Genomic DNA, 23,267 nt, shown 5'->3' on the forward strand with positions numbered 1-23,267 from the left:
CGCCAAGCGTCACACCACACCTGCGCCTGACCCACACAATATACACAACACCCACACATGCAGAAGTTATTAGCTGGAAACTACACAGCTGCCAAAGCAGGCTTTGCGACATTCCCAGTGATTGCATTACAACGCACCTGACCAAGGCCTCCTTCAACTCGGGCATTTGTTCCTCCAGTTGTTCACATGAAAGCTAGATGCTGCACCATCAGAGCCTGCAAGTCAGGAGCCATTGTGAATGAATTAGTTTTTCTACCACAGGAAGAGAAATAATGAAGGCATGCATTTGTGTGTACATGTGCATATGTACAGTACACATGCCTTCTCCTCTATCTCATGTTTGAGGATCTCCAGGTCCATGGTCATTCGTCCACTTTTCTTTAAGTGCGTCCACCTCCAGCTGCAGAGACTCTGCCCTCTCCTCAGCCATCTCTTTATCTAAAGTTGCCATCTCTCTATAGCATCTGCAGTGTCTGCCATCATCCCTCCATATAATGCTCCGTTGCTTCTAAAGCCTCTTTTGCTTCCTACCGTAAAGACATTAGGCAAAATCAGTATTAGAACATATCTGTCCTCTTGACATCTTTTTGTTTGTGTGAGAGGTCAGTCAAGGTGTGTGTATCTCCTCAGTCATCGGGTTCATGGGTGTTGCATTACCTTAACATGATGCTGCTACTAATCACTTCATATATAAAGATCAGCACCTGATTAGGCTTGTGTGTAGTTTGTGTGTGTGGTGTGTGTGTTGTGTGTGTGTTGTGTGTGTTTGTGTGTGTGTGTGTACCTTTTTGGCCTCTTTGAGTTGTTTTCTGTAGCTCATTTTGCTGCTCCTGCATCTTGCTCTTCCACTCCTGTAGCTGCTCCAGCTGAATCTTGTGCTTCTCCAGCTCTTTTAGCTTGGCCTTATCCTCTGCCCGCTTCAATCCGCAGAGTCTCCAGCTTCTCTTCCAGATCTTCACCTGTGCCCGTAGAGCCTCCTCCTCCTGATCTCTCACACAACACACCACACACACCCCCACACAACACCCACACACACACACACACACAAATTCACATATAATTAGCTTTTATTGGATGCCTTATTGTAACTTAACTAGCTACTACTCAAGAGATGAACATTAGATAAATGCATTATGTCTGGCAAAATTAAGCAAAATATTTGACTTAGCTACTGTAATGCTGCGGGTTCTTCTATATATGAGCACACACAGCTCGGTCACTTATGTCCTTCTGTGGTCTATATACAGTATATGAGTATTACACTGAGCCACAACCACAACCGACATTAAAACCGACATGATCTAGACAATCACATTCTCAGTGTAGTGTAACAAATCATTCACTCAATGAATAGTCAAAGACTTATAAACTATTTGACTGATATTACACCTTATGACATGCGTAAATACTCTAGTAAAATTATACTAATCCCTAATTCTAGAAAGATAGCAAAAGGAAATGCTGTATCTCACCTTACTGGGGGCAGAGATAGAGGAAGCTCCAGGGGAGGGGAGTGTCCCAACAGGAGAGGGGATAACAGGAGCAGCCAGTGGGGTCTGAGCAGGTGTACTGGGTTCACTGCTGCTCATCTCTCCAGCTGAAGCAGAGCCAGATCCCACCTTCACTCCAACACCCGTACGTGCCTAACACACACACACACACACACACACACACACACACACACACACACACACACACACACACACACACACACACACACACACACACACACACACACGTTGGGTATCAAACGGTGGCAAGTTTATATACTTTATACAACATTATACATTCCCTGTTATAATGTGCTATATATACATACATACATCTTGAGATACAGTATTAAAAAAAGGAACACAGACAACAAAATCCAAATAAGTGATAAAGCTGTTACCTTTTATTTAGATGTAAGAATGAGTTTAAGTGGTTGAAACACACATAAAACAGTGAGTTCTCAACATAAAGCTTCACTCATCCCACATGAGACTAATCAAAGGTGAGAAATATTACACTTCCTCACTTGATTAGAATGTGTTAAAACTCACAACAAAGTAGTTAGTAGAATTAGTTTAAAACCTTGTTGTGAATTAAAACTCACCTTTGGCCTCCTGGCCGTAGTCTGTGGAGAAAGAACACACACAGACACACACCAGAAAAACACACACATCATGACAAAGCATTTAGAAAGAGAAATTTATACAGAAAGAAAGTATAGAGGTGTCATGATTAGAGAACTAGACAAGCAGGTTGTGCATGTTTGTGTTTGTGTGTAGTATATATATATATGTGTGTGTGTGTGTGTGTGTGTGTGTGTGTGTGTGTGTGTGTGTTTGTGTGTGTGTGTGTGTGTGTGTTGTGTGTGTGGTGTTTGTGTGTTTGTGTGTGTGTGTGTGTGTGTGTGTGCTTTTCTTTATATAACAGTTCTAGCATTAACACATTTGTCAAGAAAAATTCAGGAACATAAGTTTGTCTAAAATATTTTTATTCTCTAATTAGGAAAATCTGCATAGCCGACTGGCACCCACCAAGGTCAAGCGCGCACACACGCACACACACACACGCACACACACACCACCACACACACATACACACACACACACACACCACACACACACCACACACACATCACACACACACACACACACACACACACACAAGCCTTTTCATGAGAGCTCTGTTACACTGAGGACACAACAGTTCCCTGCACAAACAAAGCCCTTCTGTACTTAACTATGCACACACACACAAACATACACACACAGTTCATAATAAAAATCAATTCATAAGCACATATATAAAATAGGCTAATAACTCCTAATAACTCCTTTAATCGTTATAATAAAATGGAATTATAAATATTATTAGTCTTACTTGCCTTAAGAATTGTAATCATAAACATTTTATAATTTTATCATGTGGCTAATCGCTAAGCACAATGCTAATAATCCTAATGCATAATCCTAACACAATGCCATTCACAAGTAAGCATTTTATTTGTATTGCTGCACTAACAACTTGATCTGCACTTACTCATTCTGTCACAACCCCAAACCCCTTGAACCACACACACACACACACACTCACACCACACTCACACAACACACCAGAGTCACTGCCTTTATGAGCTTCTAGTTTTTTTAATATTTTATTATAATATGAAGATATGAAGTATATTTTATGTAGACAAACACAGGAATATGGTCTTCAAGCAAATCAGATGCTGTATACCTTACGAGGAGCTGGCGTCTGTCTCTTCATATTGGCAAGTGTCGAGGAAAATACACCACAACAGCACACAAACAGTGTGTGCACACACACACACACACACACACACACACACACACACACACACACACACACACACACACACACACACACACACACACACACACACACACACACACACACACAAGGGGCAAAGAGAGAGTAGAAATACAGAAAGCCTTTCAGTCACATTAACAGAGAGACAGAATGGGGAAAGCATGACAAACATTTAGCAAAGCCAAAAACACACATTAGAATGCAAGCTGTGTACAGACACACACACACATACACACCACACACACCACAAAACGCTGCTGCAGGTAGTCTACTAATCTTGGTCTCTCTCTCTCTCTTCGTTTGCTGCAGTATCCGAATCCTTGGATTTTATTTCACCAGCAGTCAGAGTTTCTTCTCTACTACTACTCGACTTGTCTTTCTGATTATAGGCATTGTCACTCTTCTGCAGAGCAGCCATCGCTCTCTCCCTCAGCATCCATCTCTCTCTCTCTCGCTCTCTCTCTCTTCCTCGCCTCTCCCTTAGTCTCCTCCTCCCTCCCTCCCTCCCTCCCTCCCTCCCTCTGTTGCTCTTTTGTGCCTACAGCTGCCTCGCCATCACATTACATCACAAGCCTCCCTCCCTCCTGAGTGTTAGCCTTAGAGAGGAACAAGGAGAGAGAGAGAGAGAGACAGAGAGAGAGAGACAGAGAGAGAGAGAGAGAGAGAGAGAGAGAGAAGAGCGGGTGAGGGGAAGGGGGAACTGATGGAAGTCTGCCCTGTATCCTAGCAACATTTCACTGGTAGCTGTCTATGGGTTAATTACATTAAGTTGTACAGGTGCAGTGTACACTGAGACCACAATTTTAGCTTCACTAAATATCTGTGTTTTAAAACATATTAATGCACTTAGTTAGGGCAGAAAACCTGAAGAGAAGAGAAGAGAAGAGAAGAGAAGAGAAGAGAAGAGAAGAGAAGAGAAGAAGAGAAGCATAAAATGATACGCTCTCCTCTCCTCTCCTCTCACTCCTCTCCTCTCCTCTCCCTCCTCTCCCTCCCTCTCTCTCCTCTTCCCCCCCTCTCCGCTCTCCCTCTTCTCCCTCTCCTGCTCCCTCCTCTCCTCCCTTCCTCTCCTCTCCTCTCCTCTCTCTCCCTCTCCCTGCCCTCCCTCTCTTCTTCCTCCTCTCCTCCTCTCCCCCCTCTCCTCTCCCCTCTCCTCTCCTCTTTCTCCCCTCTCCTTCTTCTCCTCTCCTCTCCTCCCTCTTTTCTCCCTCCTCTCCTCCCTTCTCCCTCCTCTCTCCTCTCCTCTCCCTCCTCTCTCTCTCTCCTCTCCTCTTCTCTCCTCTCCTCTTCTCTCCTCTCTTCTCCTCTTTTCTCCTAACCTCTCTTCTCCACTCCTCTCTTCTCCTCTCGGTCTCATCTCCTCTCCCTCCCTCCTCTTCTTCTCCCCCTCTCCTCTATTCTCCTCTCCTCTCCTCTCATCTCCTCTCATCTCCTCTCCTCTCCTCTCTTCGTCTTCTCCCCCTCTCCTCTATTCTCCTCTCCTCTATTCTCCTCTTCTGTCCTCTCCTCTCTTCTCCCCACCTCTCTTCTCCACTTCTCTCTTCTCCTGTCCGCTCCTCTCTTCTCTTCTCCTCTCCTGTCCTCTCCTCTTCTCTCTTCTCCACTCCTCTCTTCTCCACTCCTCTCCTCTATTCTCCTCTCCTCTATTCTCCTCTCCTCTATTCTCCTCTCCTCTATTCTCCTCTCCTCTATTCTCCTCTCCTCTCCTCTATTCTCCTCTCCTCTATTCTCCTCTCCTCTCGTCCTCTCCCCTCTCTCCCTCTCTTCTCCCCCCCTCACTCTCTCCTCTCTCTCCTCTCCCTCTCCCTCCCCTCCTCAGCCTCTCCCTTCTTCTACCCCCTCTCCTCTCCTCTCCCCCTCTAAAGAGAAAAGAAGAGAAGAGCGCTGCAGTATAGACAGATTGATAGATCAGATTACAGCTCTGCAGAGAGCAGAAAGATGGTGTGATAATTAGATAGAGTTAGTAGGGTGTTGCTGTCCTATATATCTGTTCATCAAATCATTTTTTTTCTACAACTTTGCATGTCACATCCATCTTTCAGTCTACTCAGACTTTTGCACCGTGTACTTTAGTGCTTCATAAAAGAATAGATTAAAGTGGATGTGATAACAGTTAATGTCTGGTGGTCAGGTTCTGGACTGTAGCATACTGGATTCAAAATGAAACCGTAACATGTGCATAATTGTAATTTAAACACAATGGCAAATTGTAAACCACAGACATTAGCAGACTCTGAGTGTCTTCCATGAGAGGCACTGCTGCATTAGCAGTAACTATATATATATATATATATATATGGGAAAGGTTATATTTCATTAGATGTTAGACTTGTGCTCAGTCTCTTACTTGTTAGGTTGCTTGTGCATTGTGCTTGTGCTAATGTGCAACCAGACAAGGTGCATACTGTATGAGCAACAAAAAATTCCAAGAAGGCTTGGTTTGCTCAAATGTGCCTGTGTGTTAGAAGGGCTATATTTCTTCTTGCATTATATTATTAGAATGACTGATTTCTTAGATTCACAAATCTGACATTGAATACTTTAACTACATCATGTATCACCACGTGCTCATATTATATTTCAAATTCAATGTAATGAAGTAGAGAGACAAGTTTTGAGTTTAACCCGAGTTAGGGTTGCCACAGCGGATTACCCGAGGTGCATATTTGGTTATTGGCACCGGTTTTGTGCTGGATGCCCTTCTTGATGCAACCTTCCCATTTTATCCGAGCTTGAACATGGGATCCTGCAGCTGGACCACTAGGGATTCATAACAATGTTGGACATTCAACCAGATTTGCACCGAGCTGTTTATGACTTCAGTAAAAATATGTATTATGTATATGTATCTGAAGACAATGAATAATTAATGGAAGGATTTACTGTTAAATAAATACATAACGCTACCAAATATAAAAGAAATACAGAGTTCAAGTTACTGACGGAACCTGTATTACTGAAGCATCATTAACCGAACACCATGCACTCATGAAACACAGTGAACAAAAGCCCAAGAGAGCTGCAACAGAATTATGACCTCACTAAGTGGTGGCTCAAATATCACTGAAAGAACATGTCTGTTCATCTACTGTACTACACTTTCTATATAACTGTGATTTGTTTTTTTGTTTTTTATTTACTTCAGAAGGAACAGTGTGTATACTGTACATTAGACATACACTGTATATAATAAATATATTTTAGGTATTATTATTAGAATTAATATTTTATGTTGCTTATTCGTTGCTATACTGTACTAGCATATCTGTTATATGTTAAACAAAATAATGATCATCTTTGCTCTGTTTAGTCTGCATTTCTAATATACATACTATTGTCTTGTACAGCACCCGAGCAGCCTCTGAGCTGAAATACCAACTGAATGTTGACGTTAATACGAAGAGGCTCTGCAGATGTGACTGTGAGAGCTCGATATTTCAGCAGTGACCTGTGGCAGTCTGCACCACAGAGTACAGACTGAGCTCTTTAGTAAATTGCTTCAGAAAGCACAAGCTCCCAGACAGGCACATGTTCAGTTTGAAAAGGTTAGATGTGGGCTGAGAGTTTTATTTTCGTTCCTTTTTCTTTTTAATGATATTGAAGATGAAGAACTCCTCATTAAAACATTTAGGCTGAAATCCAAACACTTGCACAAGCTTAAATGGTGGTACAAAAAGCAAAAAAATAAAGACGCTGTAATGAAGACATCAGACTGTACATGGTGTCTATTGCCTGCATTCTTTGCAATCTGTAATAACGATATCTACATATGATATCTGCATGCTATAATACGGCATGTGTGGAACTGCAGTCCCTTTTCTTTCTGCCCCTCTGCATGCACTGGAGCGTCTATACACATACTGTGTGAGTGGACATCCGTGCAGCTTATCGCAAACTCTTTCAGTCTGAATGCACAGAACCAGCAGACAAAAACAGACTGACAAGGAGTACAAGCACACAGTTATATACAGTAGTGTGTGTGTAGCAGGGTTTGACAGCATGCAGCGGCCCTTAGTGAAGCGGTGGTGTGTGTGGGATAGTCGGCATTAAGTGAGTTTAGAAAAACATGCAGCACCTTTTTGGGTTTGGCTCCTCGCTGCATGCTCAGAGGAAGGAGGAAGACGTGAGAAGTCAAAGGTCAATCGATCAGCATGTCCGAGCAAGTGAAATGTACACACATACACATACCAGAATGACACACACACATACACACACACACACACACACACACACACACACACACACACACACACACACACACACACACACACACACACACACACACACACACTCACCCACTGTTTCTCTTCAATGTATGGAAAAGAGTTAGGGAGAGACCAGCAGAGTGTATGTGTGTACAGTATTGCTTGAATCTGAGATGGAATACAGTCTAGAAATATTGATGTCCTTCATTAAAATTAGAACTAACATAGAAATAACACATACAGTGAGCGATATCCTGAGTTTAAAAATACAGCATGACACAGCATGGCTTTTATTTTTTAACTATGATTGGGGAAAAATAACAGCACTGAGCCTCTTCATATAATGTCTAACAATTCTGGAGACTCTTGATGACACTTTATTTTTTATTTTTTTTAAATACCAAGAATAATGTCAGTTAAAACCACAGAAACCGGCAAGTTTCATATCTGACTAATTTCTTCTGCCAGCATTTCCACACGCTGTTTTCCACACGCATTTTGTTCTTAGACTTGTGCTTCTGTATTCAGCTTGAACCACAAATTTGCAATTGAGCTTAAATAGGCATTGCAAAACACTGACTTTGTGTTTCTGATGACTGCATCTTTTTTATGATACAGTTTATAGGTGGTTTCCTCTAAAGTTTATTAATCTATTTATTTTTCTGATAAATTATAGGCAGTTTCTCTAATTGCTTCTATATGTTCTTTTAAAAGGGTGGCGATATTTTTTTAAGTCGAGTGTATGTGACAGATAAATAATTAAATACCGTTCATACATTGCAGGTTTTTTCAACTGCTTACACATGTTCATCGAAGCACGTGTCATTGCTTCTACATTTCCCCAACACATGTCTTAAAACTACACATATTGCACACCACTGTACTGCCAGATATAAACCTAAGCCTCATCTAAAGAGTAATATTCACAATAAAAGTCCACCCACATTAAACTGCACTGATCATGTGAAAAGATGTTGCAGTGTGTATGCTGATGGCATTGATGGCATTGTTGTAGAGAATTGTTTCTGATGTATTTCACATTTGTTGAAATGAATAAATTATTATGGTAAACAGACAAATATCATCTGTCAGTTTATAAAGAAAACTATGCTGGACTCTTCCTTTAATATCCGATTGGCTAGAACATGTGGTACACGTTGGTGCATGCTATCATGTAATACAGATGATGACATTGTCTCCATATTTATCATCCATTATAAATGAACCTCGTTTTATCTTCCAGTCTCTTACTGGAAGATAAAAGTTTTTGTCCTATTTTTCCACACGCTACATCTCTCCATCTCTCCTAAATCTCAATCTCTATAGTATCTTTTTTCTCATCATCTATTTTTCTTCCAACCTTTTCCAATATACAATCTTGGATGGCAGGTATAGCCACAGAATTGCAGTAAAAGATTGCATTAGACATTCTCTTATACTTTATGTAGTACTAAGATCTTAGATGACTTAATGGTGAAATCTGTGTTCAGAGTTGAATGGAAAAATTCTTTTGCAAAATAAATGATGTGTATGGAGTGTGTAATGAAAGAGATTTACAGTAAAAATGTGTTTTGAGGTTTTTTTTTTGCTAATGGCTAGGACAAAAGAGCTAAATTGAATTATTATCCAATGATTTCAAAATTTCAACGTATAAGCATTTATGAAAAACTGAATTAATATTTACAATAAAAAAGTGTGTTTTGTTCCAACACTAACAAATACTGTATGTATTGTATGGCAGCTGACAGAGAGGTGGACTAACCCCCTCTGGTGGATGTAAAAGATAACAATGTCCACTTTCTATGTAACCCATTAAAATGACACTTTAACACATTAAATTGTGACACAGGAAGAATGATCAGGTAAAATGGCACATATACAGTCTCCTTCAAAAGTACTGGAATGACAAGGCCAAATTATTTGGTTTTTGCTATACACTTAACACTTAAAATTTGGAGTTATATCTCTTGATTGCAATAACACATCAAGATGGAAACCCACTGATATAACAGGCTGTGAGGCTTTTCCAGAATTGCACTGCAGCTTCTTTCAACTCTTGTTTGTTTAGTGGGTTTTACCCGACAGTCTACTCTTTACGAGGGAAAATGCTGCTCAAGGACTGGTGACTGACTTTGCCGGTTTAAAACTTTTTTCCCCCATGAGGTCTTTTGTTGTGTTGTCAGTGTGTTTTGGGTCCTTGTGTGTGCTGCATGATAAAGTTACTCATAATTAGATTGGATGCATTTGTCTGTAAATCAGACATGGAAGCCAAAGCTGTGGTTTTGGATCAGGGGCAGATCCTTCCTTTCTCCACACTTCAGTCTTTCCATCACTTAATCTTGGATCCAAAGCTCGTCACTGTATTTCTTTGTGAATGTCAGTGATCTTTGATTCTTACTGCTGATGATTGTGCATATAATGGTATGAGCTCTATATTTCTGATCTCCAAATTCGAACAGTACATTGTAATACCTTCACCCATGCCCTGTGGAGGTTGTTGGTGTTTTTTTGGGGGATTTTTCTTCACAGCTTTACTGAATAGACCGACCTGTTTAATATCTGGTATCTTCAATATTTTCTTTCTTTTTTAGGGCATTCCAAATTGTTATATTAGCTATGCCTAAAAAAAAAATTGGCTCTGATCAATTTTTTCACTCTTTACTCGGTTTCAAAATGTCTTCCCTTTGTCTGATAGACAGCTCTCTGGTCTTAATGTATATTTATCCATTTTAACAACAAATATCATCATCACATGTTAAGTCCAGAACTCAAAACAACGGAAGATATTCAGAAAGGTTCCAATATTTTTGAGAAGCAAAAATGCGTTGTTATAACTTTTTATTACATCTAGATGTAAATATAATGAAAGCTAAAATTATGATATTCCATTTATAGCAAAAACAAAACTGTATTGGCCTTGTTGTTCCCATTTCAAAGACAACTATATATTTATAACCCACACACATGCTAACACATTCTGTGTTTGTTTGTTTGTTTGGTAAGAACTGGCACTCACTACTTTATTAGACTTGGGAGCCTCCAGAATCTCTGTGGACAAGGAAAATCAGAAAGACAAAAAAAAAATGTGAAGATCATATTTGTGAAATCCAACATGGCTGTAACAAATCTAGAGTAAAATTGTATTCAAACACTTAAATGAAACACGTGTACACTGGGTGCTTATAAATGACCATAAAGAGAAGCTCACCTCGCTTAGGCACTTTAGATGTGGCAGCTTCAGGAGTATCAGGCGATGTTGTGTCTGCCCCATCCTCCACCAACTGGATCTACAGGTGAGTAAAAGAATAGAAGGTAAGGAGATAAGGATAGAATAAAAGGTGCAATGTCCATTTAAACTCACTCTTACAATAAGCGATGTGTATACCTGTGACTGCCGCACAAATATGCCGTGGTTCTCAAGGCAGGTGAAGTAACGCTTGCCTTGTACTGTGCCATCGTTCTTGCCTCTGGCCTCTTCCAGGATGACTCCTACCCATTTCCCAGAGGCAAAGAGAGTATTGCCAATGTAGGCCACGGTGCCACGGTGGCCCTTTCCAATGACCTCCACTACAGAACCCACCTTCACTGGCCGTCCTCCTCCGTCTGAACTCATCCTGCTGCTGCCACTACTAGTGGTCTGAGAGAAAAAGAGGGACAATACAAAAGGGCTATACAAACTAAAATCCAAATAATCATATAATCCAAAATACATGCTGTATAATACAATAAATACAGGGAGAAGCATGATTTAATAGATTTTATTTCTTTAATATCTGCAAAATACTGCTCTACCAACTGGAAAAGAAGAATTAAGCAGTTTATGTGTTGCAGTGCAAATTTAAATACAAAGTATGGCTCAGAAAGAACAACTCAAACAGCTCCTCTACACACATCTCCGAGAAAGTAGTTCAAATACCTGCATTCATTTCAACTAGCAAGGATGCAGTTCTTTAGAGACATGCTCCATTTTCATTTTCTGTTTAGTCACATGCTGCTCTTTTGTTGCACCAAGAGCAAGAGCAAAAGAGACATTCAAAAATAATGGAAATAACTTTCAATCCACAGTCAACTGAGGTGAATAAAATAGATTATGAATTTAAAATGGCACTTATCAAGGGGTGGGCTAAATTAAGCATCAAGTGAAGAGTCAGTTGATATTTATGAGGAAAAATGAGCAAGTATAAGGATCTAATCAACTTTAAGTATTTCTATGAGTGCCGAATTGAAGAGTTTCAGTCAGGTTTCAGGCCACATCATAGCACAGAAACAGCACTTGTTAAAGTTACTAATGACTTGTTCTTAGCTTCGGACCAAGACTGTATGTCACTATTAGTCCTACTTGACCTTAGTGCTGCATTCGACACTATAAATCACAACATTCTCCTAGATCGCTTACAAAATTACACAGGTATTCATAGACAGGCTTTAAGTTGGTTTAAATCCTACCTGTCTGATCAATACCATTTTGTAGAATTAAATGGTGAATCTTCCAGCTTATTGCCAGTTAATTATGGGGTCCCTCAAGGATCAGTCCTTGGACCCCTGCTCTTCTTGATATACATGCTTCCATTAGGGAACATTATTAGAAGACATGGGATTAATTTCTACTGTTATGCCAACGATACACAGTTATATATCTCATCAAAACCAGATGAAATAGCCGAATTGTCCAAATTTACCCAGTGCCTTAGTGAGATAAAAGATTGGATGAGCTGCAACTTTCTGTTGTTAAACTCTGATAAGACAGAAATACTACTTATAGGTCCAAAAACCATTACACAGAAACTCTCACAAGTTAACTTCCATTTAGAGGGATGTACTGTTACTAGTAGCTCAACAGTGAAAGACCTGGGTGTTATATTAGACAGCAACTTGTCTTTTGAAAATCATATCGCCCATACTACAAAAGCAGCCTTCTTTCACCTTAGAAATATTGCAAAGCTAAGAAACACCCTGTCTTTATCTGATGCTGAGAAGCTAGTTCATGCTTTCATGACCTCTAGACTGGACTATTGTAATGCATTACTAGGTGGTTGTCCTGCATCTTTAATAAATAGGCTACAGTTAGTCCAAAATGCAGCTGCCAGAGTTCTCACTAGGACAAGAAAGTATGACCATATAACCCCAATTTTATAATCTCTACACTGGCTACCTGTTAAGTTTAGAATTGATTACAAACTGCTGCTACTTACGTACAAGGCTCTTAATGGTTTAGCTCCCATGTATCTAACTAGTCTTCTAAAACTCAGGACTTCTGCTAGTTCCCAGAATATCAAAGTCTACTAAAGGCGGTAGAGCGTTTTCTTATTTAGCTCCCAAACTTTGGAATAGTCTTCCTGATAGTGTTCGGGACTCAGACACACTTTCCCAGTTTAAATGTAGATTAAAAACTCATCTCTTTAGTCAGGCGTACACATAATACATCCCATAATATTGTGCACTATTATATCAGAATTGCAAATTTTATGAACAGCAGATATGTTAATCCCTCTCCATTGCTTCTCTCTTCTACCCATCTCGAGGCATCCAGGAATTATACCAGCTCTGATCGTCCTCCGTGCGATGAAGATTTTGGACCACTGAGATGAAGCAATCCTGAGGCATCTAGAGATCTACCAGCTACACCTATATTCTGCTATACTAAAAAGATGTGAACTCCATGTGATCTTTTGCATCTATAGAACATTTGTTAGTCTATATATTTAATATCACACCCTCCAGTGTTACCCATATGAGGATGGGTTCCCCTTGAGCCTGGTTCCTCTCAAGGTTTCTTCCTTACCATCTAAGGGAGTTTTTCCTTGCCACTGCTGCCTGAGTCACCTCAGACTTGCTCATTGGGGATAAATACATACACTAAATCTATCTAATATTAATCTTGAATTTTGTACTCTATTAATCTTTATATTATTCTTATAATAACCCTTTGTTCTATGTTTATGTTCTGTAAAGCTGCTTTGAGACAATGTCAATTGTAAAAAGCGCTATACAAATAAACTTGAATTGAATTGAATTGAATTGAATTGAATTGAGATGGCTAGATCACTGAGTCAGAGCAATTCCAAAACAGCAGGTCTTGTTGGTTGTTCTCAGTATGCAGTGGTTAGTACCAAGCAAACGTGGACAACCAATGAACTGGTGACAGGCTCCCAAGTCTCACTGAGGAGAGTTGGGGAGTGAAGACTAGCACATCTGGTGAGATCCCATAGAAGAGCTAATGTATTCAATAGCACAAATTGCTCAGAATGTTCATGCTGACTATGATAGAAAGGTGTCAGAACAGGCAGTACAATGCAATACATTGCTGCATATGGAGCTGTGTAGCTGCAGACCAGTCAGAGAGCCTGTGCCGACATTGCTGACCATGGAGCAATAGAAGAATGTGGCCTAGTCTGATGAATCATGCTTTCTTTTACAATCATGTGGACAGCCAGGTGCATGAGCATTGCTTCCCTAGGGAAGCCAGTGGATGTAGTGTGATGCTCTGGGTAATGCTCTGCTGGGAAACTCTGGGTACTGGCATCATTTTTATGTTACTTTGACCCATAACACCTACCTAAACCTTGCTACAGATAAGTAGATAAATAGACCCCTTCTACTCTTCTTGGAAAAGTATTCCCCTATGGCAGTGGAGTATTTTGGTAGGACAATGTCTGACATGCTGTAAAATCTGTTTAGGAATAGTTTGAGGAACATGGCAAAGTGTCCAGAGTGTCTCCAAATTCCAAAGATCTCAATCCATTCAAGCATCTGCGGGATGTGCATGGAGGTCCCACTTTAGAAATAGTGCTTAAAGGATCAACTGATGATATCTTTTACCAAGATACCACAGAACACCTTCAGGGGTCTTGTGAGTCCATGCCTTAAAGGCTCAGATCTGTTTTGGTAGCACAAGGGTGACCTTCACATTAATTGCCAGGTGCTTTTAATGAAATACTGTTAACAAATGGATATGGATATGCACGTTTCAAAGCATCTAACAGTTACGTGATGAGACAGGAGGAGTTTGAAAATAAAAATTCCAGGAGATGGTCCAATGAGTTATGATGGTGACTCAGCAAATATTAAAGGGTGACTAAATGGAGAGAGAAAGTGTGAATTGTTTTAATGACTATGCAAGATGGTTTCTTCACTGCACCTAATAAATAATTAAACACTGTGTGAGTCTCTGTAACATTGAGCTGTTTTGTAATTAAAGCTTTTAGAGCAAAACACCCTAGCAGACTTTTTACAGGTGTGCAGCACGGGTAAACTTGTGTGTTTGTGTGTGCGAGTGTGTGCGTGTGTGTGCGTGTGTGTGTGTGTGTGTGTGTGTGTGTGATGGTTCAGGAACACACGGAAACAGTAAACTAATCATTTAATGTATCATGCAGAAGTCCATTACTATAAGATACTTTTAGATACTTTGCTTAAAACAAAATGCATATAAGCTTCAACATTTTCAACACTGTTAAAATGTAAAGAAATAATAATGATTAGAATTATAATAGTAATCAAAGATAAAAGATAAAAAAGAAAGAAGAAATGACAGATACACATACACATCCTAACTGAGTGCTGAATTTAATAATAGATGAATTAACTCTATGTAATAAATGAACTCACTGAATGACATCATCATGTGTCATTTCAGTACACTTCCGGTCATGCTATACTACCTGATAAAGCACAGTGATGTTACTCTTTCCCCAAACACAAAGCCAATCAGACACATGGGACCATCAATATCCAATATCATTTTACATGATGAAGACATATCTTTCTTGAAGGTGCATAGAAAATAAATAACAGACACTCGGTTAAGGTATTGACTCACCCTGCTATAAGTGTACCTCTTCATTTGAGACATGCTGCTCCAGTGTTGATGATGACTCTCTAACCTTATCTAGATGGTAATATGGTCTCTACCTCTCTGTCTTCCTCTGTAACACTCCCTACCTCTCCTGTCTTCCATCACACATCACTCAGTCTCTTCTCTCCATCTGTATGGTGGCTGGATGAAACTTGCTGTTTGCTCTTGGTCCAGGAGAAGGCCAGCACCACTGCTTGATGAACAATGATGAGTAGACAATTAGTGCATCCCGTCTTGAAATCTAAATGTGTGTGTGTGTGAGTATGAATGGGAGCTGACTAAGAGGACTTGTCTAATGGGAGAATAGTGCATATGGATGTATAGTGTGTATCCGGTGCTGGGGGGGGAGTGCGTTTGGAGAGCAATGTTACTGCGCTAGTGTCTGGGCTTTCTGTGACAGATCCAGAAAAGCCTGTGCTGGGTCCTAAAGCCCTCCATTACACAGAAGCTTACAAATGCTTATAAAACCATGCGTCAAGGTACTAATAAGTGCAAATCATCAGAAATAATCACACACAAGCATCTAAATGTTAACCCTTATTCAAAGATATCCCTATATACTAATATATACTATATACTATACTATACTATACTATACTAATATCTCCCTATATCCCTAGATAGTGTATATATATATATATATATATATATATATATATATATATATATATATATATATATATATATATATATATATATATACACACAGTATATAAGATATTTATATTTCTAGTATAAACCTAGTATGTACAGTATTTCTATTTTTTTAAATTATATTTACTGGTAAAAAAAAAAATTTTTAACTACAATTTTTTTTTAAAATAAAGAACCACAGTTTAGAGCAAACATTAAGAGGACAACATTAAGAGAAGCTTTTGTATATTACAAACAGACACTTGACAGTTTAGTCACTGATTTAATATCAATGTTTTTTTATTAATTAGTTTTGGTAATTTGGGAAGCAATACAATCTACCATATGAAGTGTACTTATGATATTCAGTTATACTTATGTTATAGCACAGTGATAACACATATATAACACTACGTTCCACATTCCATATCTCTCATTGCCATAACTCTTCTACCTGCCACTTAAACTCCTACATATTTAGCCCAAGTTGTCCCATACTCATTCATTTGTATTAATTTGGCAACAGTACTCACAATATATCTAATTAATTACCACTAATAATGCATTCCTGTTGTATTATGCTACAGTAAGAACTCACAACTGCTTTTTATACCATGTTATTCTCCTGTGATATCAGAACAGATATTAGTTCTGTAACCTAAACTGGACACCTAACCACGCTCTTTAAACCAACTGAGATCATTTCACGCCTCCAAATAGATCACAAAGAAATCAGCTCTTAGCCGTTCTTTTTTCCCATGCTGTTAACGTCACTGGGAAGGTCACTTTAAGGCAGCGAGCTAGAGGAAGGTGGCCTCCCTATTCAGCCTTTCTCTTCTGCTGCAGGCCTGCTTCAATGTGACGCAGCTCTTTTGGCACAAAAAGCCAAATAGACAGAGCAGTGTGCAACTTCAGCTGACGAGAGTGCAACAGACACACACAAAAGGATTAGCACACATTATGAGCTAAAACTGCAATGAAGCATTTGTATCTTTCCTTTAAAGAGAATGCACAGAAACTAGGAGCAGGTGAAAAATAATCACTAATTACAGAGCCGCCACTGCCTTATATCTCATTACATATGCAGTAACCATCAAAATTACACCACAGTTACCATTGTACAAAATGTGCATCTGTTTGGTTACTAATGCACCTTAACTGCGGCTCTTATATTCCCTTAACAGATCTCCAGCTAAGTGGGTCTTTCATCTAGGCAGACATCCTAATGACAGGAACTACAAACAGACCCATAGCAGGGAAAAGTAGAAAGAGGACTAATCAGATGAGCTAAGAGGACATGAGGGACAAGTAAAGAAAGAGGAGGAGAAGACTAAGAAGTGTAGTCGGAGAAGCGATACACACTGTTGAGGTTCTACTTTAAAAAGCTAATTTTAACTTTAAATTTTTAACAGAAACAAAAAGGTTCTTCCTGACAAATGTTGGCTAAAGTATGTTGAAACCATGTAAAACAGAAATATATGGAAGAGATTTACAGTAAGATCCTAAATTAACTGACTAATTCTTTTATTTATGCTATTGAATTAAATCATAAATTAAAAAAAAAACAATTTTTATATGTGGTCATATTTATAATTACAGCATTAATATTAGTATGTGCGCTGATACCTGTACAGGAAGCCATTCATATAGATGAAAGCAATACAACGGCATTAAGCCATTTTGGCTAAAAAACCCCCAAAAACTTACAGACTGACAAAATGCACGCGTTCTTCTTTGTAATGGTCATACGCTGTGTCCAATCAGCAATGATCATGTGATGTTCGATAAGGATCTAGCATTCTGTTTTGAGTTTTGGTCAGTGTGTTACTGAATTTGTGTTTTGTTTTGTTAAAATGTTCCACACTTACACTCATCAGAATAAAATGTAACTGAACCCTATTGGGATGCTATGAACCCTCATTTATCCACTAAACCATTAAGGATCCCTTGAATATTCATTTTTCATTAAGAGTGTAATAATGTGGCATGGAAACAAACTGACAATATAGACAATATTCTTAGGTGATTAACACTTTTATCCAAAGCTATTTACAAATGGCACTTTAAAAACCCTGGCATTTGAAACAACTCCTCAGACATTCATGGAATAAAACCTTGAATAAACAATAAATTTCACAGCAGTGTTTCAGGCATTTGACTGACGTGACTGTGATTTTCTCTACGTGTGTGTCTTCTTTTAATTGGACAACATCTTGATTTTCTCCCACCCCCTGGAGAAACACATTCACCATGTTTGCATGTCCTCCAGTGGCTGTATGTGTATGTGTACATGCCCTCGAGCACCTTTCTGGATTCATGCTCTCAGCCAGTAGTTTACAGATGAACCCAGACTGCATAAAAGATGTGGCCCCCAGACCTGAGTCTCACATGCAGCTCCAGCACTTCCTCGGCTTTTCAAACTTTTATCAGAAAGGCTTTAGGGGTACAGCTCTGTGGTGGCACGCCTCCATCACTTCTCACAACGCACATTATCTTGGTCTCCTGAAGCAAAGCAGTCCTTCCTCTGTCAAAAAGGCCTGTTTCCGACTGCTCTGATTCTGACCCTACAGTTTGTTGTGCAGATCGACGCTTCAGACACGGAGGGTGGAATCCGTCTTTGCCCTTTTCTCACCAACTCAGCCCAGGCAAACACCACTACACCACTGGGGAATGTGAGTTGCTAGCTATTAAGTTAGCTTTGAAGGAGTGGTACTACTGGTTAGAGGGTGCTGAGCAGCTGTTCCTGGTCTGGACAGACCACAATAACTTAGAGTACCTACCTGGGATTCAAACCAGTGACCTTCCGATCAGCAGAATTTTTCTGGTATCTGTACTTTACTCCACTATTTATTTTTCGGACAAATTTTTACTTTTACTCATTACATTTTTACACAAATATCTGTACTTTTTACTTTCTTACATTTTCAAAACGGACTCGTTACTTTTAGTATTATTTCTTCTCATTGAGCGCTGTTTCCAGCCTATCATCCTGTCATTGTGCGGCTTTTCCCCATGTGACTGGTGTACTGTATTATTTACTGGCTATCAGACATAGACTAAGGATAGCGGAGCTAATGAGCAGCACGCCTACAAAAGGAATGGCTAATGTTAATTCAGAGGGAGTCACCGATGTTAAAATAACTAACAACGAGGACATTTCTGAACACACATGGGCATATATGAGGGAGATGTTTGAAATAATCGGCGTCAAAAAGGATTCCTGGCGAATGCGTTGCGAATTGTGTCAACCAGGGGCGGTTCTAGCCCTTTTTTAGGGTGGCTTCAGCCCCCTGTCTGTAATCTCAGCCACCCTAAAACTATAAGGATGATTTTTACTTTCATAAATAAACAATAAAAATTACGTTAAAATGCAGAACATGTCGTCGATGGGAAAGAAAATTATTTATCAGTTTGATCCAAGAGCGATTTTTTTACTTTGCTTTTACACGCGTGTGTTGACAAAAGTGCGTCTTCAGCTGTCTGCTTTATTTGAACGGAAAAGCACAGGTACGCGCAGCGAGCACGCGCAGTCAGAGCTGGAGACGTTTATCTATAACTTTAATCGGCGGAAAGACGCAAAGACGGCAACCAAAGTCAGTGAAATTTCACTATTCTTATTACCAGAGTTGTCATATATAATATAATATAGAACTCTTCTTGTTTTAAATTCTCAGTGGGTGCTAAACCCCTTAAAGATGAAATCCTAGAACCACCCCTGGTGTCAACCCAAAAACACGAAGTGCTTAATTTAATTAACATTAATTTTGTCATTTGTAAAACATAACAATAATTTTGAGTTGTTTTCAAGGACAGAGCTGGAATCTCCCTACAGTTTGGGATATGGCCTTGGTGATACACTTGGTATACATTATATTTCCAAAAGTATTGGGTCACCTGACCGTCCCTGCTATATGTGGTTGTTTTCTGATCTCATCCCTACTGAACACCTTTGGGATGAATGTGAACGCTGACTCCACCCTACCTCACCTACATCAGTGCCTGCCTTTCGTAGCACTCTTGTGGCTGATGAACACAAATGTCCATCAGCACACTCCAAAATTATATACACACATTATATATATATATATATATATATATATATATATATATATATATATATATATATATATATATATATATATAAAACATGACATCCAGTTACCAGCATGACACTAAACAGGTAGAAGTATCGGCGATTTTTTACTTAAGTACATGTCAGAGTCCATACTTCTTTACTTTAACTTGAGTAAAACTGTGTAGTCACTACTTCAACTTTTACTGGAGTCTTTTAAAAAATGAGTATCTGTACTTCTACTTGAGTAAAGTATGTGTGTACTGTTGCCACCTCTGCCGATCAGTAGTTGAACGCCTTAACCACTGAGCTACCACATCCCTATAACGTTTTCAATCACCAACATAAGACAGCCAAAACAATGTGTATTTATAATTACAATGAAACACAAGACAATGTTTTTTTTTATTACATGTATTTAAAAAGTTTAATAAACACAATTTTATTTGAAATTTATTCGGTATACAGGGCATGACTCGTTTAGTATCTGTACTTAAAAATGTTGGGAGAAAACAAACATTTATTGAATTTTTTTTTATTAAATTGTACATTGACAAGAGTAACTATTAAGGCTGTAATGGTGAAACAAAATAAAGGTATTAAGCATGCTTCAGAAATCAAAGTAAATATGATTAAAACAGCAAAAAGAAAACACAGGATGTAAATATTCACACAAAACAATCCCCAGAATCCAGTTTTACTGTAATCACTTCTTTGTAAATGCAACACCATCACTGGAGTTATTTACTGTATACACTGTTATACTAAACAGTCCTAAGATAATATGCATATTTAAACAAAAGGAAGTTGATGAGCCTGCCAAAAAGTGATGGCATAACAAACTCCTCCTCCTTGTGGGAACCCAGGATGTGGTAGAGTTTCTGAGTATCTGACTGCATCATAGAAGTGAACAATACCACCCTCTCTCTGTGCGTGTGCAGCATCCTGCTATAAACTCAGACTTTATGTTCAGCAGCAAACTACAGGGCGGTCTAACAAGAGTGCTTTGGCAAGGCCTTTCTCACTAAGATGAGTTTCAGCTCCCATGCACCAAATATTACAGGGTAATATTACCATTGTTCCTGTTAAGGATAACCAGCTGCCCTGTCCCGGGTGTACGTAGGATGCTCAATTATCCTGCAGGTTCTTGCAGAGACTGAGTTGTATTCCCTGTGTGGGGAATACAAAAAAAGGAGGCCAGAAGAGAGTTGAACAGGAATGGGAAGAGAATAAATAGTCTGAGCAGCACAGTCTGAACCCAGAGCTGTTTCAGGTTAAGGACACATACAGCTCCTTCATGCTCTCTGAAACCTGTCGAGTACAACTTTTGCACAGAAGCATAGTCCGAGTCTTCATACTCCCGGATAATGTCTAGTAGTGATGTGTACACTACAAGTGAAAATCAGAGCAGCAGTATAATCTGTGTGATCTGTTTTAAGTTTTACCTAAATGTTGTAATGCACATAATACGTGATTCGGCCAAAGAGAGCATTACAATTTCACAACTTCTTGTATATCACGAGCAGCACTTTCTTACTATGTCCCCTAGCTTCTATCATAAAAATTACATTAAATACACAATCACAAAGCAGGTTTTTGTGGAATAAAAAGGTTTTAATTACAGCCATATTATGCATCATTAAATGCTTGTTCGGCTACATACTTCTGGTCAGAGCAATAATTACATGAAGATTATCAGAAAAATCTGTTAATATATTCACTATTGTTAACATGTACAGATGCCTTTTTGCCCAACAGTCTGTGTGTGCTGATTAGTCCTAAAAAGATTAGTCATAAAAAGATTAGTCCTAAAAGGAACTATAAAACACTAAATCATTACATAAATACTTTAAATGGGTTATACATAAAGCCAGAAGATTTCAATCAAAAGTGCAATCTAAGGAAAAACAGTGGTAAGTTGCACTTGAATATTTTTGGGATATGTATCTCAGGATATCTGTGTTCATGATTTTAATTAATAACTGATTTCTGAGTTAATTGTGCACAGAATTTTCTTTACTCCAGAATGATTCAATACACATAAAATATTAAAGCTATCCCTTCCACATTCACATATTTACAGTGGTCACTGATAGAACTGAAATACATGAACAGAATAATTGAATGGATCAACTTTTTTTCAATAAAGCGAACCACAATCTCATTTAGTTTAAAGACCGCTGTAGGTCAAGCCTGTACTCAAATAAAGTAAAGTTGGTGATCTTGGCAACCAACTCTGGCACAACAAACTCTCGGATCTTCTTGTAACCCACGTTCTCGTATAGCTTATGAGCATCTGTCTGGACAACTGAAGTATAGAGTACCACAGCTGGAAAGCCCTTCAGCTGAGCAAAATCGGCGACAGTATGGCACAGGGATTTAGCAATGCCCATGCCACGGTGTGAGTGCTTCACTGACATGCGCTTCAGCTCCAGGCAGCCCTCATTGCGCTCTGCAGGGAGACATGCCACCGTGCCCACCACCCGACCCTGGCACTCGGCCACCCAAAAGCAGGAGTTGGGCTGTTCTAGGTACGTGTCCCGGATATTGTTAAGGTCTTTATGCAAGGAAACTTGGATGTATCTGGAGAACATGTAACTGATTCCCTGGCGCCCTGCAGCCAGCAGCAGAGTAACAGCCAGGATGGGCAGCAAGATGGACTTAGAGCTAGCTAGCAGTGCACAGAAAACACATGCTAGCAACATCTGGGTGGGTGGCTGTTTCAGTACATGCATGCAAGAGGATGGCACATGCTCGCTCATTCCAAGGGTGAAGATCTCCTTCACATCTTCGTCGTCATCATCCTCATAGCGACGAATCTGCACTTCAGCCATATCCTTCAAAACCAAAACACACACAGTGTGACTGATTACACTGTAAAATCTGAGACGAACAGATGAGATTATAAACAGGAATGATGACCGACAGCTGTGTTTACACAGATAACCGACTGCAAACACAGAGATACGAAGAAAGCACTTGATCATACAGACTAATATTTTATTCACTCACCTTTATTTAGAGCGACTCAATGTTTCCTGTTCCTCTTTTTCCTTCTTCTTCGTTTTCTTCTCTAAGCTGTTAGGGATCATTTGCGCTCTCCAGCGAGTTGGAGCACGTTTTGTATCTATGTCAAAATAAAAGTCTCCAATAAACATAAAAGGAATTTCAGCATAAAGGAAATTAG

General features: G+C 39.3%; 3 protein-coding genes across 3 annotated transcripts in view; all 3 read right to left on the reverse strand.

The window, feature by feature from the left end:
- The window catches only part of dctn1b (dynactin 1b), a 32,713-nt gene extending 16,951 nt beyond the window's left edge, over nt 1-15,762 (reverse strand). Inside the window, exons 1-8 of the mRNA XM_027150220.2 lie at nt 15,340-15,762; nt 10,909-11,160; nt 10,732-10,810; nt 10,540-10,571; nt 7,394-7,414; nt 3,226-3,243; nt 2,096-2,116; nt 1,473-1,643 (exon numbers count right to left, since the gene is read on the reverse strand). Coding sequence (XP_027006021.1) covers nt 1,473-1,643; nt 2,096-2,116; nt 3,226-3,243; nt 7,394-7,414; nt 10,540-10,571; nt 10,732-10,810; nt 10,909-11,160; nt 15,340-15,372 — 627 coding nt within the window. The 5' untranslated portion in view covers nt 15,373-15,762. The remainder of the gene's footprint in view (nt 1-1,472; nt 1,644-2,095; nt 2,117-3,225; nt 3,244-7,393; nt 7,415-10,539; nt 10,572-10,731; nt 10,811-10,908; nt 11,161-15,339) is intronic.
- A 4,718-nt stretch (nt 15,763-20,480) lies between these two features.
- LOC113644940 lies at nt 20,481-21,482 on the reverse strand (the record flags this gene model as incomplete). The annotated part of the gene is given in 4 exon segments (XM_047812100.1): nt 20,481-21,003; nt 21,037-21,133; nt 21,135-21,266; nt 21,268-21,482. Coding segments are annotated over 4 exon segments (603 nt in total), but the record flags the coding sequence as incomplete, so codon positions are not given.
- A 191-nt stretch (nt 21,483-21,673) lies between these two features.
- Nucleotides 21,674-23,232, reverse strand: nat8 (N-acetyltransferase 8). Its single transcript, XM_027150244.2, has 2 exons — nt 23,093-23,232; nt 21,674-22,917 (listed from the first exon to the last, which is right to left on the reverse strand). The coding sequence occupies exon 2, from the start codon at nt 22,912-22,914 to the stop codon at nt 22,246-22,248; it is 669 nt and encodes a 222-aa protein (XP_027006045.2). The 5' UTR covers nt 22,915-22,917; nt 23,093-23,232; the 3' UTR covers nt 21,674-22,245.
- Nucleotides 23,233-23,267: the final 35 nt, after the last annotated feature.

Source organism: Tachysurus fulvidraco, chromosome 4 (genome assembly GCF_022655615.1).
Source record: "Tachysurus fulvidraco isolate hzauxx_2018 chromosome 4, HZAU_PFXX_2.0, whole genome shotgun sequence".
NCBI classification, from domain to species: Eukaryota; Metazoa; Chordata; class Actinopteri; order Siluriformes; family Bagridae; genus Tachysurus; species Tachysurus fulvidraco.